This window comes from Mustela nivalis (genome assembly GCF_964662115.1).
Source record: "Mustela nivalis genome assembly, chromosome: 4".
Lineage (NCBI taxonomy): Eukaryota > Metazoa > Chordata > Mammalia > Carnivora > Mustelidae > Mustela > Mustela nivalis.
In genome coordinates this window covers 47,154,425-47,171,461 of record NC_139023.1, presented here as the reverse complement: position 1 = coordinate 47,171,461, position 17,037 = coordinate 47,154,425, and the positions used below count along the sequence as shown (strand labels likewise).

Here is a 17,037-nt window from a genome sequence, read left to right as displayed (position 1 = left end):
TGTTCAGTTTCTTTAGGTAAAATGCTTCCTCTTTCAGAATCACCCCCCACTCCCCAAATTCCCTTGTAAGATGGTAGAATGGTAGAACCTGTAGGATGCTTACGATGGTGTGTGAAGACTTCATACTATCTAGTCATTGGGCCAGCTTCCGAAGCAAACATCTGCAATCAGCACACGTGTGGTCCCTTCCCTTGGCCTGGGCAGTACTTCAGAGCCATCTTCTCCAACTGCTGCTCACCAGTGGCCGCCATTCTGGCTTTCACCGATGTTTAAAGATTTCCATAACTAGGGCACTTGAGTGGCTCAGTCAGTTAAGCATCTGCATCTTGATCTCAGCTCAGGTCTTGAACTCAGGGTCATGAGTTCAAACCTACTATGTCGGAGCCTCCTTAACAAAATAAATAAAAAGATTCCCATAGCTGCAGCCCCTCTTAGAGAAGACAGCCAGCAATTTCAGCTACCTTCTCCATTTCTCCCTCAGGGCACACATAGGCTTCTGCTCATCTTCAAATCACACAGAAAGCTAAGAAGCCTCTGGGAAGCCTCAGGCTCTTGCTCTTTGCTACAGCAAACAAAGGCACTGATTGAACCTCAGGTACAGGCAAGAGGGTCAGCAAGACTGGCAGGACACAGAGGATGTCGAGAGAATGTAGAAAAGGAGGACCATGGCATCTGCTTTCAAACTCTGTTCCTCTCTTCTTTTCCCCATCATTGGCTCTAAAGTGTGATTTTTTTTCCCTCTTATTATACTCTTTCAATCATAGTATCTAGTTGTCACAAGTGGAAGGAATATTGGCTTTCCACCATTGATAGAAAAATTCTTGAGCTAATTCTCCAAATCTACCCTTTGATATAAGAAATGTAAGAAACCCATTCTTTTCCCAGGCTTAGTTGGCAAGCCCCTTATCCTGTTAATGAAGTCAAATATCTGTTTTCTTCTGCTCTCTGGTTATAAGATTTAGGTCCCTCTCTGAGGGAGAAAGTTTCAAAGGAACATGAATTGTGGGATAAATTAAAATACATCGGTTTAATATTTGCAAATACTGTCCCAAATTACATCTTGTTTAATGCTCGTGCTTTTATTTAACTTTTTATATTTGTCGGTCTTCTCTCTCCAAGTAAGTAAAATGTTTGTTTTATCCACTGGAGAATTTCACACACTGTTATATACAAATTCACACAGGAAAATTCAAAACAAAATTTTATAGCTTTGTCAAAGTGTCATTGACACACAACATAATGCACATATGTAAAGAATATACAATCTGATAGATTTTGACATATGTAAATGGCCATGAAACCATCATCACAGTCTAGATAATGAGGGTGCTTGGGTGGCTCAGTGGGTTAAAGCCTCTGCTTCAGCTCAGGTCATGATCCTAGGGTCCTGGAATCGAGCCCCGAATCGGGCTCTCTGCTCAGCAGGGAGCCTGTTTCCCCCTCTCTCTGCCTACTTGTTATCTCTCTCTGTCAAATAAATAAATAAAATAAAATAAAAATCTAGATAATGAACGTATCTATCACTCCTAGAAGTTTCAAAAACATCTTCCTTGCCTCTGCATCTTACTTCAACCATTGCCTGCCCTAGGCGATCACTGATCAGCTTTCTGACATTATAGATAAGTTTGCACTTTCTAGAATTTCATGTAAATGGAAAAATTTGGTATGTACTCTTTATTGTCTGCTTTCTCTCACTCAGCACAATTAATTTGATATTCATCCATAGCTTATGTGTATCCATAGTTCATTCTCTTTTATTTTATATTGGGTAGTAATGTGTTATATGGATATACCATATTTGTTTATCCCTTCTTTTGTTCGTGGACATTTGAATTGTTTCCAGTTTAGGGCTATTACAAAGGAAGCTTCTATGAACACTATATATACAAGTGGACATACATTTTTATTTTTCTTGGGTAAATGCCTAGGAATGGAATGATTGGGCTGTTCAGGAAGTAGAATTGCCAGATTTACTAAACAAAAATATAAAGTACCCAATTAAATTGAATTTCAGATAAACAGCAAGTAACTTTTTTAAAATATATCTTGTTAAATTTTTAGGTCATACCTGTATTAAAAATTATTTATTATTTATGTGAAGTTCCAATTTAACATTCTCTATTTTATCTGAAAACACTAAATTAACTAAATGAACACTTAACACTGTTAACTTAAGAAACTGCCAGACTTTTTTTCTGAAGTGGTTGTAACATTTGCATTCCCACAAGCAGTAAATGAGAGTCTAATTCCTTCATGTCCTCATCAACACTTAGTACAATAAAAGTTTTTAATTTTAGCCATGCTGGTAAGTACACAGTGGTATCTAATGTGATTTTTACTTGCATTTCCATAATGACTACTGATACTGAGTATATTTTTAATGTTCTTATTTGTCATTCCTATAGCTAGTTTGATGAAGAGTGTCTTCAGCTCGTCTACCCCCTTTTTTTTTGTATTGAACTTTTCATGTCTTATTATTGAGTTGTAAGAGTTCTTTACATATGCTACATGCAAGTCCTTTGTCATGTACTTTTTTTGCAGTTATGTTCTCCCAGTTTGTGGCTTGTTTTTTTCATTTGTGTTAACAGTGTTCTGAAGAGCAAGAATTTTTCATTTTCATCAAATCTGATTTATTGATATTTTTCTTTTATAGTTCATGTTTTTGTGTCTTGTATATAAAATCTTTGACAGTTCAATATTACTAATATTTTATTTTAGAAGTTTTAAAATTTTACCCTGTACATTTAGATCTATGATCCACTTTGAGTTAATTTTTATCTATGGTGGAAGGTAAGGTACAGGTTTAATTTTTTGCTTATGACTATCAAGTGTTGTTTTTAAGAAAAGATTAAAGATTATTCTTTCTCCAAAGAAGTTGAATGTCTTGCCCAATTTGTTGAAAATCAATTGACCATACATGTGTGGGAATTTCTAAAATCTCTATTCTGTGCCACTTATCTATATGTCTATTTTTATGGCATTACTATGCTGTCTTAATAACTGTAGCTTTATCATAAGTCTTAAAATCAGGTAGCGTCAGTCCTTTAGGTTTTCTTTTTCTGTTTTTGTTTGTTTGTTTGTTTAGTATTGCCTCAGTTGTTCTAGGTCCTTTGTATTTCTATATAAATTTTAGAATCAGCTTGACAATTTCTACCAAAATAAAAAAAATCCTGCGGAGATTTTGATTGCTATTGCATTGAATCTATAAATCAATTTGGAGAAGATAGACATCTTGAAAATATTAAATCTTTTGATCCATGAACATGATCTAGCTCTTCATTTTATTTAGCTTTTCTTTAAGTTTTTCAGTAATGTTCTTAGTTTCAGAATACAGATCTTATAAATCTTTTGTTAAATTTAGCCCTAGATGTTTCATATTATCAGATGCTCTTGTAAATAGCTTGCTTTTTTTTTTTTTTTTTTTTTTAATTTCACATTTCTGGGCATCTGGATGGCTTAGTGGTTAAGCATCTGTCTTTGGCTCAGGTCATGATTTCAGGATCCTAGGATTGAGCCCTGCATCAGGCTCCCTGCTCAGAAGGAAGCTTGCTTCTCTCTTCCACTCCCCCTGCATGTGTTCCCTCTCTTTCCATATCTCTCTCTGACAAATAAATAAATAAAATCTTAAAAAAAAAAAAAACCTTCACATTTCAATTGTTTTTTGGTAATATGTTAAAATATAATCTGGTTTTGTATGTTGACTTGGGTCCTACAGGCTTACTGAAGTCACTTAGTTTTTTATGGTATCTTTTTTGTGTATTTCTTAGAAATCTTACAGAGGACTTTCAGTACAATACTAATAGAATGGTGAGAACAAATGCTTCCCTTTGTTTCTGGGAAGCATTCCCCATTAAGGGAAATGTAGCTGTAGCTATAGCTTTTGCTGTAGATTCCCTTCATGCAACTGAGATATTTCTCTTGTCTTCTTAATTTGATGCCTGTTTTTATCATAAAGGAATGTTGGATTTTGTCACATGTCTTTTCTGCATCTATTGAGATGATCTTATTTTATATTTTTTGTCTTTTAATATGGTGAATTACATTGATTGGTTTCAATCATTAAATTGACCTTGAATTCCTGGAGTAAACCACATTTGGTCATGATGTATTACCTTTCCTATTTATTACAAGTTTCAATTTGCTAATATTTGGTTGGAGATTTTTGTATCTGTGTTTATGAGAGTTACTGATCTGTGGTTTAGTTTCCTTTTCTTGTATTACTTTGGCTGATTTTATGTCAAAGTAATGTTGGTCTCATAAAATAAATACTGAATTATTTCCTTTGCTTAATTTTTATGAAAGAGCCTGTCTAGATTTGGCATTATATTTTTCTTAAATTTTTTTAAAGAAAATATTTTTTAAACTAATCTCTACAAACAACGTGGGGCTCAAACTCACAATCCCAAGATCAAGAGTTGCATGCTTAGCTAACTGAGCCAGCGAGGCTCCCCATTTCTTAAATTTTTGATAGAATTCACCACTACAGTCATCTGGGCACCGAAATTTCTTTTTGAAAATGTTTTTAAACTGTGAATTCAATTTCCTTAAAAGCTGTGGACTGTTCACATTATCTATTCTTACAGTAGCCTTGGCAGTCAATTCATGTCTTTTAGGGAATTTTCCATTTTGTGTATGATGTCAAATTTATTGGTGTAAAGTTTTCATGATATTCCCTTATTAATATTTTTATGTCTGTAAGATCTGTAGTGATATTATTCATATATTCTGATATTGGCAATTTTTTTTATCTTTTCTACAGAGCCTTATGAATTTCATTGATTTTTTTTCCCTCAAATAACCAGCTTTGATTTCATTGATTCTCTTTACTTTTCTGGTTTCAATTTCATTAATATCTTCTCCTTTCTTTATTATTTTTTTCTTTGTTTTTCTTTGTTTACTTTGAGTTTATGTTGCTCTTCTTTTTCCTTATGGTAGAAATTTAGATCATTGATTTGAGAACTACCTCCTTTTTTTTTTTTAAGATTTATTTATTTAATTGAGAGAGAAAGACAGCATGAGAGAACGTGAGCAGGGAGAGGGGCAGAGGCAGAGGGAGAGAGAGAGTCCTCAAGCAGACTCCCTGCTGAGTGCAGAGCCCAACTTGGGGCTCAATTCCAGGTCCCTGAGATCATGACCTGAGCCCAAATCAAGAGTCGGCCATTTAACCAACTAAGTCACCCAGGTGCCCCAAGATCTACCTCTTCTCTTACAAACAGTTAATGCCATCCAGTATCACAAATTTTGATGTTATGTGCTTATTATTATTCAGTTCAAAGTATTTTCTAATTTCCTTTGAGATTTCTTTATTGATCAATGGTTTGTTTAACAATGTATTGTTTCTTTTCCAGCTATTCTAGTTGAATTATTTTTGTTAACTTCTAATTTATTTCCACTGTGGTCAGACAATATATTCTGTAAGAATTCTATATTTTGAATTCTATTGAGACTTGTTTTATGACTCAGGATATAGTTTATCTTCATAAACATTCCATGTGTCCTTCAAAGGAATGTGTATTTTGTGATTTGGGGGTATAGTGTTTTATGTTAAAACACTTACAAAGTGTTTTGTTATTCAGGTCTTCTGCATACTTACTGATTTATTTTTAGTTGTTTCATTACTGAAAGAAGTGTGTTAATGTTCACATTTTGTGGGTTTGTCTATTTCTCCTTATTTCTATTTATTCTATCTTCCTGATTTATTGTCCCTTTTAATGTAATGAAGTATCCTTTTTTTTTTTTTATCTCTTGTAACACTCTTTTTCTTAAAATCTATTTTGCCTGATATTAATAAAGCTACTCTAGCTTTTTTATTCCTCATTCTATCTTTTGGTTATGTGCTACTTTTAGAAAATATTATTTATTTTTAAAGGTTTATTTCTAGCTTTTTCTAATTTTAAAATCCAGGCAGTTTCATCAGGGCTGACTTTTTCTCACCAGTGTCTGATTCTCTGCTTTGCTGATCACAGCATGTGCTTTGTCTGTCCATTGGTTAATTCAACACTGTCTTCATAACACCAGAGATTTTGCAAAATATACGTTAGCACAGACTTAGTAAAGGAAAGCCAAGGCTAGAGTCACAGTAAAAGCCAAAATATTATAATGTCTACTCGTTTTTTTTTCCCTTCAAGGATTTTCACATGGTAACAGACTGAACTCCAGCTAACACCTGCCAATCCTGAGCACTAAGGCCAATTTTAGTTTGTTTTGTGTTTCTTCATTGCTTGTATTTGGACCTCAGGTACCCAAAGTTGAATTAATCATTCTCTTCAGTTCATGGCATACCACCACTGCTCTTTTTTTTTATTGTAATACTTTTCCTTTGCCCACAGCCTTTTTCCCAGTCCCTACCTCTGAATACTTCACTAGCCACTCTAATAGTTTGAGCCAGTGATACATTATTTGAGCTAATGATTCTTAATCTCCAGAAGTTCCTCCATCTCCACCAGGAGGCACCTGTAAATGTTTGGAGAAGTTTTTGGTTGTCCTGAAAATGTGGTACTGGCATTTAGGAGAGAGACCAGAGATGCTGTCAAGCATCCTACAATGCATGGGACAAACCCCCACAACAAAGATGTTTAGAACCCCAAATATGGATATTACCAAGGCTGAGAACTACTTATGCACCTGGGGAAAAAAAAAAAGTATGAATATACTCACACAGAAATATATACATATACTATGTATGTATACAAATGCACGTGTATATAATATTCTCTGGGAGTTTGATTTTTAATTTACACAAATAGTGTTGAGATACAGATCTTATTCAGTTTCTTACTTTTTTCATGCATATATATGTAATATATATGTAATATGTAATATATATATGTAATATATTTGTTGACATCTTTCTATGTGGCTGTTCATAAGTCTAGTTCCTTTCTTTCTGACCATTGTATTGTTTTCCATTAACATTCATCTGTTGCATCTGCTGTCCTACTGAGGGACATCCAGGCTGCTCCATCTCCTTGCTCTGTGAGACAGCACTATGATAAATATCCTCTCTCATACACATCCTGTCACACCTGTGCCATCTGTGGAGCCCATCCTTAAGTGTAGGCTTGCTGGGTAATAAACAATTCATTTTCACTAAGTACATTACTGCCATATTATGTACCAGTTTGCCCTCCTGCTAGTTAAGCATGAGAGTTTCTATTCCCCCATATCTCAGACTATTATTATCTGTCTTTCTCATTTTGTGAATATGTGGATATGAAGTAATAGCTTCTAATTTTAATTTGTATTTCTTTGACTTCAGGTTACATTGAGCTGCCTTTTATCTACTTGTGAGTTGTTAGATTTTTCCCTTTCCATTAATTATCTGATCATATGCTTTGAATATTTTTTCTACTGGGTTTTCTATTGTGGTAGATTAGTGTGCACTCATTGCACATTGTAGTTATTGATCTTTTGTGGTGCAAAATGCCTTTTGTGCAAATGCCTTCTCCTAATCTGTCACCAATCTGCCAATTTTGTCTGTGGTCATCAGAACAAAAATCCTTCACTTTTGAAAAAAAGAAATCTATCTACTCTTTAAAAAATCATTTCTAATTCAAAATCAGTAAAATACTGTCCTATATTTACTTCTACTAGCCTTCCAAGTCTGCCTTTCACAGTTAAGTCTTTAATTAAATTTGGCTTTTTTTTTTTGTATAAAGGACATACAGTGTGCATCTTATTTTTCTACCTGTGAATAGCCAATTTCCTAACTCTGACTACTAAATATTCTATTCTTAGTCCAGCTGGTTTGTGATGACACTTTATCATACACCATATCTAACTGGCCTGTTCCTGAGCTCTCCATTGTTCCCCTCTGAACCATTTGTCCATTCCTTCATAACATCCCCCACTGTTTGCTTTACTGTGCTTTGTAGTAAAACAATCTTTAGTAAGTCAATTCTCTTTCCTCTTCTTTTTCAAATTTTCTTTACCTGTGCATTGACTTATATTCTTCCATACACATTTTATTTTATTTTTTTAAAAAAGATTTTATTTATTTATTTGAGGGAGAGAGAAGGAGAGAGTGAGTGGAACACAAGCAGGGGGAGCTGCAGAGGGAAAGGGAAGAACAGGCTCCCCCTCTGAGGAGGGAGCCCAATGTCAGGTTCCATGCAGGGCTCAATCCCAGGATTCCAGGGCTGCAACCTGAGCCAAAGGTAGATGCTTAACCCATTGAGCCACCCGGGAGGCACCCTTCCATACGTTTTAAAAGCAGTATGTCAGTTCCTCACAAACACAAATATTGAATGTGCACATTAATTTTGAGGAGACTAACATATTTATGTTATTATTAGATCCATGGACACAGCATAGTATTTTATATCTTCTTTTATGTACTTCGACATTTTTAGTTTTCTTTGTAAAGATCTAGTGAATTTACTATTGGGTTAATTATTGGACATTTAAAAACTGTTGCTATTATAAAGGAAATTAGTATTTTAATTATTTAGTATTTTTTAGTATAGGAAATACTAAATATTCTATACTGCTGGTATAGAAAAACACTATTTTTTTAAATTGACATTTTATCCCACATTTTTTTAGACACTTTGATGGGACTTCAAATGAGTCACAACTTTGCATCTTCTTCTACCAAAGAATGGAAAGAAAGACTACCACTCCCCCAGCTAACTGAGGCTTGACAATGATTAAGCAGTAGATGAATCTGGGAGTCACTCTCAGCTTTGCCAAAATGTGGTCACTAAGAATAAAGAGAAGAAAGTCTAAAGCATGGGTTGTAAACTGAAATACCTAGGTGGGCTAAATCACCGAGGTATAAATCAGTAGGTAACTGTGGGACTGGGGTAAATAAGAAAGTACAGCCTCTATCTAAAAAAGGCAGATCCACTTTGCTTCAGCTAATTCTTGTCATGCAGCAATGAAAGCTATTTTTTTTATGTGTTCAGATTTTATTAGGAGAAGCCCTAAATCTTTTATTTTAAGATGTTACAAAATTATTCAAATTTTTAAAAATATTGGATGGGCCAAAGAAATCGCATCTGTGTGCTATGAATCGATCTGTTTCACAATCGCATTTGTGTGCTGTGAAAGCGATCTGTTTCACAATCTGCTGGTCTACATACCCTGGTCTAAGAATGTTCTAAATGGAGGAGACAGTAATAGGGAAGTAAGCAAACATCAACTCTGGACCTCACTCTTCCATTCGTTTCTCCCACCTTCACCCCATGTTGACTTCATTGTACAGTGTTCTAGTCCAGTCAGCCTTACACTAACCTCATAGGAAGTGAATTTAGAACTTGAGGAGAGAAGGGAGGTTGAGGCTTGAGAAGGTAAGAGCTAGACCCAGATCATACAGGCTGAGAACTCCTGAGAGAATAAGTGCCTAAGCTGGGACATGAATTGATGTGTGACCTGCCTACCAGTTTCACCTGTAGTAGTTTGGTCCTGGAGCAACTCCAATTCTTTCCAGCATGACCTGGAGATGAACATGTTTGGACAACTGTCTCAGATCAAGATGGCTGCCATGAGTCCGTGTTCTGGAAGTGAACCATTTCCCACAGTGTCTTGGGTTGGTATTATGGGGATGAATTGTGTCTTCCCAACATTGAAGTCGAATACTCAGTATCTCAGAATGTGGTTGTATTCAGAGATGTGGCCTTTACAGAGATCATTAAGGTAAAATGAGGTCATTAGGGTGGGCTCTGATCCAATATAATAATGTTCTTATAAGAGGAGATGAGAACACAGACACACACAGAAGAAAGACTGTGTGAAGACACTGGAAGAAGAAGGCCATCTAAAAGCCAAGAAGAGAGGCTTCAGAAGAAAACAGCCCTGCTGCACCTTGATCTTGGACTTCCAGTTTCCAAACTTGTGAGAAAATACAGTTCTATTGGTTGAGCCCCCCAGTCTGTGACATCTTGTTATGGCAGCTCTAGCAGACTAATACAGCTGTGTTCCTTGGAAATAGACTCTAAGATGCAGGGTTGCATCTGGAGTTTTATGGGACCAGTGTCAGGAAATCCTACACAAAAACAAGGAAGGCAGAATGAGGTAGAGGGAGAAATTGAACTACAATGAGGTTGCCACCAAGGTGGTGTTCTGGAGTTGGGATAGCCCTTCAGAACTCTTCCAAAATAAGGCAAGAAAGCTTTTTTCTTACATATGTCATTCTTAAGGTGAGGAGTGGTGCAAGGTGATTCCTTCCCCCAACTCCGCTCCCCAAAACATTTGGGAAGGTCTGAAAATATTTTCGGCTGTCACAACTGTGTGTGTGTGTGTGTGTGTGTGTGCGCGCACCGTGGGGGAAGCGTGCATGCGTGACATCTTGTGTGTAGAGCCCAGGGATCCCGCTGCTAAGTATCATATGATGCCCAAAGCCGCCCTTACAATAGAGAGCCATCGGTCCCAAATGTCCATATTTCTGAGGTTGTGAAAGCCTGCGCTACATCAACATGTCATTGGGCATGAGGTGCTCTTGCAAGGACATAACCTTGGGCAGGTTCCTAGAGCTGATGGCAATTCCCAGTGAGCAGTCTGACATCTTATGATCCCAGCAGCTGAAGAGTGAGTGTTTGTCATGAAGGGAGGATCCAGGTAAAGCAAAGAGCCCTTTATCCGGACCGTCAGACTTCTCTTCCCTTTCCTTTTTTTTTAAAATATATTTTTAAAGATTTTATTTTTAAGTAATCTCTACACCCAATGTGGGGATCAAACTTACAAGCCTGAGATCAAGAGTTGCATGCTCTACAGGCTGCACCGGCCAGATGCCCCTCAGACTTTTCCTTCTAATAAAAATAATAACCAATCATGTTCATGACACCGTCTTGGGGGTTTTACCTAAGTTATCTCATTTAAGCCACATGACAAGTCAGGAGAGGTGGAATTTATTACCCTTATTTTATAAACAGTAATCCAAGACCCAGAGGGCATTCATCACTCATCCAAGGTTATTGACCTCAAAAGTTACAGAACTGAAATCTGAATCCAGGGCCATCTGACTCCAAAGTCTGGCTCTGTCGTAAGCAGGGAAGACAACCTTTGGTAATACAAGAACACTCTACATGGTACACAGAGGAGAAAGAGCATGGATGGCAGACGTCACCCAGAACTGATATAAATAGAGCCCCCACATACCTGGAGCCCTGACATACCATCCGGTACCATAAAGACATTGCAGGGGCAGACTTTGAGCATGGGATCCCTGGAGGGTAGTCCCCTTCCATCTGTAAACAGTCATGGGTTACCAGAAATAATCCCTCTCATCAGGAGGACTCTCCTTTTTTTTTTTTTTTTTTGTTGCCTCCTTGAGGAACATGCATGCACCTTGTAGGAGGTCCATGGACTTTGTAGGAGGACAACAGTAACTACGAAAAAGAAAGCAAGCCACGTCCCAGGAGTCAACAGTATAAAAATAATTTTTATTTGCTACTGTAAATAAAGTAGTGCAAAGAGTAGTTTGGACCCACAATATTGCATTACTGATTTATTTACTACCTTAGCAGCATACAGTGTACGGACAGTCTGCTCTTCCTCTTCTTCTTCTCTCTCTCTCTCTCACATACACACACGCACACACAACCCCCTTACACAGAAAATAGGCAGGCATAAGGGTAGGGATGGAACTATGAGCTAAGGGCTTATTTCCTGCATATTCCACTGCCACCATTCTATTCTAATGGGTAATTCATGGAGAAGACTACAGGTAAATACTAAGAATTTTCTAAGTGGTATTTTATGGAGTCAATTGAAAAGGAAATGATACCCAACCATGTCATTAAATGATTCAGAAGCACGATCCTAGAAAAAGTCGAGAAAAATGTAAACCCATTTCCAAAGCTGCTGCCTTCCCTGCATTTCCAGCCACAACCGATTTCTTTCAAGGTGTCTTAGAACTGCTGGGTCTTGGAAGTCAAATTGAAATCTGCCTTTTGGACCTGGAGGAGCAGTGCTGTGGCCAACACACATCCCGAAAGATTCTCAAACTGATAGAGAGGTCACAATTTTCGGTTCTTTAATGAAAGGGGACAAATAAGTGGCTAAGATTCTTAAAACACATCTCAGTGTATAAGGATTCAGACACGCCACAGAGCAAACCATAACCCCCCCCCCCCATACACACAGTCACTAGGGAGGGACTTTGCAGTGATCCAGTCAACCTCGCCAACACACCCCTGTGATCAGGATGTTCCTAATATTGGTCTGATAACCTTCGGTTTACCCACTGCCTGTACTGGGTACTTCCCTGTAATCAGATTTGATGGAAAAAAAAAAAAAAAAGACATCAAGTGCAAAATTCGCATCCAGTTGACAAGACATGTAATGTGTTTCTCAGTATAATGCCCTAGCCCCAACTTTCCAATACCAGCTGCTGTTGGGGTTCTCTCATATCGGGAGAGACCTGGAGTGCACAGTTCACTCTCGAGGCTCTGCGTTATTATGGACGGTGGGCTGGTCCTGAACAGAGGCATCTGTAGCTGGAGTCACAGCTGGGCTTGTGGAGAGAGGTGTGGGGTCTGCGGAGGCCCGGGCTGGTGTCGGATGGGAACCGCTGGCTGCAGAGACACGTGGACAGCAGGTATTGAGTATTCAAACTAGTGCAATGCAGGACACAACAACCACACCTCGACCCTAGCAAGCCAGGGCAGATGCTTCTGGTCCAGTGGCCCTGACCCTAAAAGATGAGTAACTCTACACCCGTTATCTAGGTTCCTTGGGCTTTGGTGTCCCCTATAAAATGGAGGACTGGAATAGATGTTCAAGGATCTCTGATGGTTCTGACGTCTTGGGATTCTGAGTTCTGGATTTATGCTGTGATGTTCAGGTAAATGTCTGCATTAAAAAAAAAAGAAAAGAAAAGAAAGAGAGAGAGAGAGAGAGAGAGAGGAAGAGAGAGAGAGGGAAGGAAGGAAGGGAAAGAAAGAAAAAGAGAGAGAAAGAAAAAGAAAAGAAAGAAAGGGAAAGGGAGAACAAGCAAGCAAGAAAGAAAGGGAGAGAGAAAGGGAAAGACTCTCTGGTCTGTTTCCCGTGGTCATCTCTTTTTTCCCAAGGTGTTGACACAACGAAAACCATGAATTATATGAGTCAATCAGAAAGGAGCGCTCATTTTATTCACATTCTTACTCTCGCTGGATGAAGTATCAAATTTGGTTTAAATTATGTTATTTAAATAAATGCATCTAAGTCTTAGAAATTATAATTATTAGGTTTAATTATTTATCAATCTACCTTTAGTAAGAAGGTTGAGCCACCGTAACTATTAGGGAAGCTTATAAAGTTTTGTACTTTATGTCAGCAGTTTTCAAAGGGCGATTTTGGTTCCCAGGGGACAGTGGGCAACGTTGGTAGATGTTGTTAGTGGTCACAGCTGGAGAGCAGGCTGCTGCTGGCGGAGGGTGGGTAGAGGCCGGGGAGGTCACAGAGATCCTACAATGCATGAGAATGATCTGGCTCCAAATATCAGTAGCTCTGAAATGGGCACCCCCGCTTTCTAGACTGAGGCTGAGAGGCACCCTGGTTCATAAGATTGTGGGATCTGGAAACTGGCCACTCTCCTTTAGCAGTTATGTGACTTGGACAAATACCCTGCTCTCCTTCTGCCTTTAAAAAAATGGGGAATATACGAGGCGCCTGGGTGGCTCCAGTCATTAGCATCTACCTTCAGCTCAGGTCCTGTGATGGGGCCCCCGCCTTGGGCTCCCTGCTCGGTGGAAAGCCTGCTTTTCCCTCTCCCACTCCCCCGGCTTGTGTTCCCTCTCTTGCTGTGCGTGTGTGTGTGTCTCTCTCTGTCAAATAAATAAGTAAAATTTTTGAAAAAAAAATGGGGAAAATAAAAGTATCTACACCCATGATGAATTGTTGCAAGGACTAAATGAGTTAATGTATACAAAGTGCTCAGAGGAGGCAGTTTGCGGACCAGTGTGACACATGGCTAACACAGTAGCCAGAGTTTGTGCAAACGACTGCTCATGGGTCTTTAACTGGGGATCTCACTCAAGCTCAGCGGTCCCCAAGTCTTAGACACGTTCAGTAGGTGGGACTGTTTGTAAAGGTGCCCAGTGTCCATCCTGCAGTGTACCAACCCTAAGAAGATGACACCACATGGACAATCTGACTTCTAGATAAACTCTTCAAGAGTTCCATCTCCACAAGGCCACTCCAGAGACTTCAGAAAGGAGCTCCAAAGCCTCTGGGTGTTCTGGATATGGAATTTCCTAGGAACCCCTCCTCAGAGTTACAGAATATTTTGTGGATCCGGAGATGGTTTTGAAAGAACAGGACAGTGATGATGATTGGTAGGATGGGGAACCAGGGTATTATATAACGATGTGATGTTTCTAGGTTAAAGCCATCACTCTGGTGGGTGATCTCACCAAGGTAGGGAGCATGAGACCCAGTGACATGGCACAAAGACCATTTGGTCTAGGCGAGTCTCATTTATCTGCCACTAGGAGTGACTTTGGGATAGGTACTGAGTGGCAGACATTTCAGTACTAAAATTCTTACATCTCATGGATCTCAATGTCCACATTTGTGAATTAAAGGACTTAGATTGGATGGTGTCCGAGACCCCCTTGGGGCCTGAGATTTGTGTTTCTGATGATCTCTGAGGGAGTTCACGAAGTGCTAAGGCATGCATTTTTTTTTTCCCCCTTTCAAGCTCTGGAAAAAAAAAAAAAAGTTTAAATCACCATGGTAACAAGATAAATCAGCAATCAGTTTTCTGATTAAAACAAAAAAGTGCCAATGTGTAAATGTAGAAGGAATGCGTAATTAGCATTGCCACCATTTAAATCTTCTCATAAGAAAGAACATAATAAAAACGCTTGATGTTTCTACAGTGAATCTGTTATTATCCACATGAGAACGCTCCCCCTTCCAACGGGGGTTCGCAATCACTGGACAAGCCCCCCACAGCCTATCATAATTTTAAAGTGGCCTCTTTGTGTCTGCTCACCTGAAATGCGTGCTAATTTGATTACCAGCCTGGAATCAAGGTAACCAGGAAAATAAGTGTGCTGTTTCAAAAACTACAGAGCATATTCCAGAGCCAAATCGAACTGATTTTTGTATTACCTGACACTTGGGGGAGGGGGACCATTTTCTGTACGTGAGTGAGACTAACTAAAAGCTGGCCCTAAGCGGGGTTGACCAAGGTGGGACAGACTCCAGCCCACTGGCCAACCAGGGCTCACTGCCTGTTTTTGGATAGTTTGCAGTCTACGAATGGCTTCTCCATTCTTAAATGGTTGAAAATAAATTAAGAGAAGAGTAATATTTTGTGACAGGTGACAGAAGAGATTCTGCTTTCCACATCTGTAGTAAAGTTTAACCAGAAACGAGCTACGCCCACTCATTTTCATGCGCGCTCAGTGGCCACCTTAGCCCTATAATGAAAGCCAAGTAGTTGAGATGACCCTCAACGCTCCAAATGTTTATCATCTGGCCCTTTGCAGAAAAGGTTTGCCAACCCCTGTTGTGGACCATTGTAGGAAAGGGTTGTGCTTGCCAGGTGGCCAGATGGGAGGATAAAAGAAAAGAGTATGAGGGAATATACTGGGTCAGTCCCCAGTTAATAGAATGTTTGCAAAGATGGAGTCCAAGGGGAGAGGGGGAAGCCCCAGAAATCCTTCACAATGAAGAAGATGTAGCCTACTTCACCTGGGCCTCTGGATCTAGCGGGATCCCAGGACAAGTATAAGATTCATGTCATTTCAACATTTCTCATGAGGAAAGCTATTGGGTCAGCACCAAGGGTGATGAGAAAAGTGAAATCTCTCCATTAAATAGCTCTGACTTGAAAGCTACTACTTTTTTTAAGAACGCCACTTTCTGAGATTTCACTGTAATTTTAGGAGCAGCCTCGTTCACTGGAAATGTAGATGACAGGAAAAGAGTAGAAACAGTTTCATTAATCTTGGTCATATCATCCTACTCGTTTTCAAAGACCACTGCACTAACCACTTAAGCAGAAAGAATGATTCGGCCTCAATTCTGGCTGTTTTGAATAGAACAACATTGGTTTAAGAGGTTACCTCGTCATACCCAGGGCCTGCTAGTTCAGCCAGGTCTTGCTCTATGCTGTGCATTCTACTGAGACATCAAGTTTCCGGTAAGACTGGTAATACAGGGGACACCTGGGTGGCTCAGTTGGTTAAGTGGCTGCCTTCGGCTCAGCATCCCAGGGTCCTGGGATCGAGTCCCACATCGGGCTCCTTGCTCAGCAGGGAGACTGCTTCTCCCTCTGCCTCTGCCTGCCTCTCTGTCTCTGCCTGTGCTCACTCTCTCTGACAAATAAATAAATAAAATCTTAAAAAAAAAAAAAAAAAGACTGGTAAGGCAGGACTCTTTCTGGGGGGGGGGGGGTACCTTCCATTTTGTCCCCGCCCTCTCTTTGCCTTCCTCCAGCCAGCCAGCCCCATGCTTTCTCGGTCTCTGGGGGGACTTTTGTTTGGTAGGGACAGAAATGGAAATTGTTCTAGACATACTTTGCTTTGGGAATTTTTTTGTTGGTTCCCGCCCCCCCCAAAAGCCCAAGTCCATTAAGGCAATTATGCTTGGCAGCCCCACCAGGGAGGGGAGAGGAAGAGCGCTTCAGAGACTCAGCGAGGCAGGGAGAGGAGTGTCTGGAGCCTGGGAAAGTGGCTGAGCCCGGTTTTATGTTGTCCCGGTGGCAGCAAAGTCCTCACTGTGGCCCCTCAGCAATCTCAGGAAGAAAACATGGGGGGACAAAAGGTGGACCGCAGAGCCGATGGGACTTCTTGGTGACCAGAAGCTGCAAAGCCAGTGGACTTGGAGGGACAGAGGCGGCCCAGGGCGGTGTGCATTCTGCTATCAGGCTGGCGGTCACATGAGCGGTCCTGGCGCCACCCAAGACCCAGGGATCCTAGAACTCCCCTGGGAGGCATCGGTCTCAAGAAAGACTGAGCTGCCTGGTAGAACGCCAGCCAGGAGACAAAAAGAAGTCCCCTTAAAGGACACAAGAGATATGCGATACTTTTCATATATTTGTCTTGGTTCTCCTGAAAGCCTGGTCAATATCTTTCAGATGCTTTAAAAAAAGAGTTTGATGTTTTA

General features: G+C 39.6%; 1 protein-coding gene across 6 annotated transcripts in view; it reads right to left on the bottom strand.

Annotated features, from left to right (window-relative positions):
• Window positions 1–17,037, bottom strand: part of SEL1L3 (SEL1L family member 3) — a 142,307-nt gene that overhangs the window by 30,622 nt on the left and 94,648 nt on the right. The window contains exon 24 of one of the 6 annotated variants that reach the window (XM_082726749.1): window positions 11,361–12,515. The exons of the other annotated variants lie outside the window; for them this stretch is intronic. Coding sequence (XP_082582875.1) covers window positions 12,376–12,515 — 140 coding nt within the window. The 3' untranslated portion in view covers window positions 11,361–12,375. Of the gene's footprint in view, window positions 1–11,360; window positions 12,516–17,037 lie in introns of those variants that run through there. 6 annotated transcript variants of the gene reach the window in all.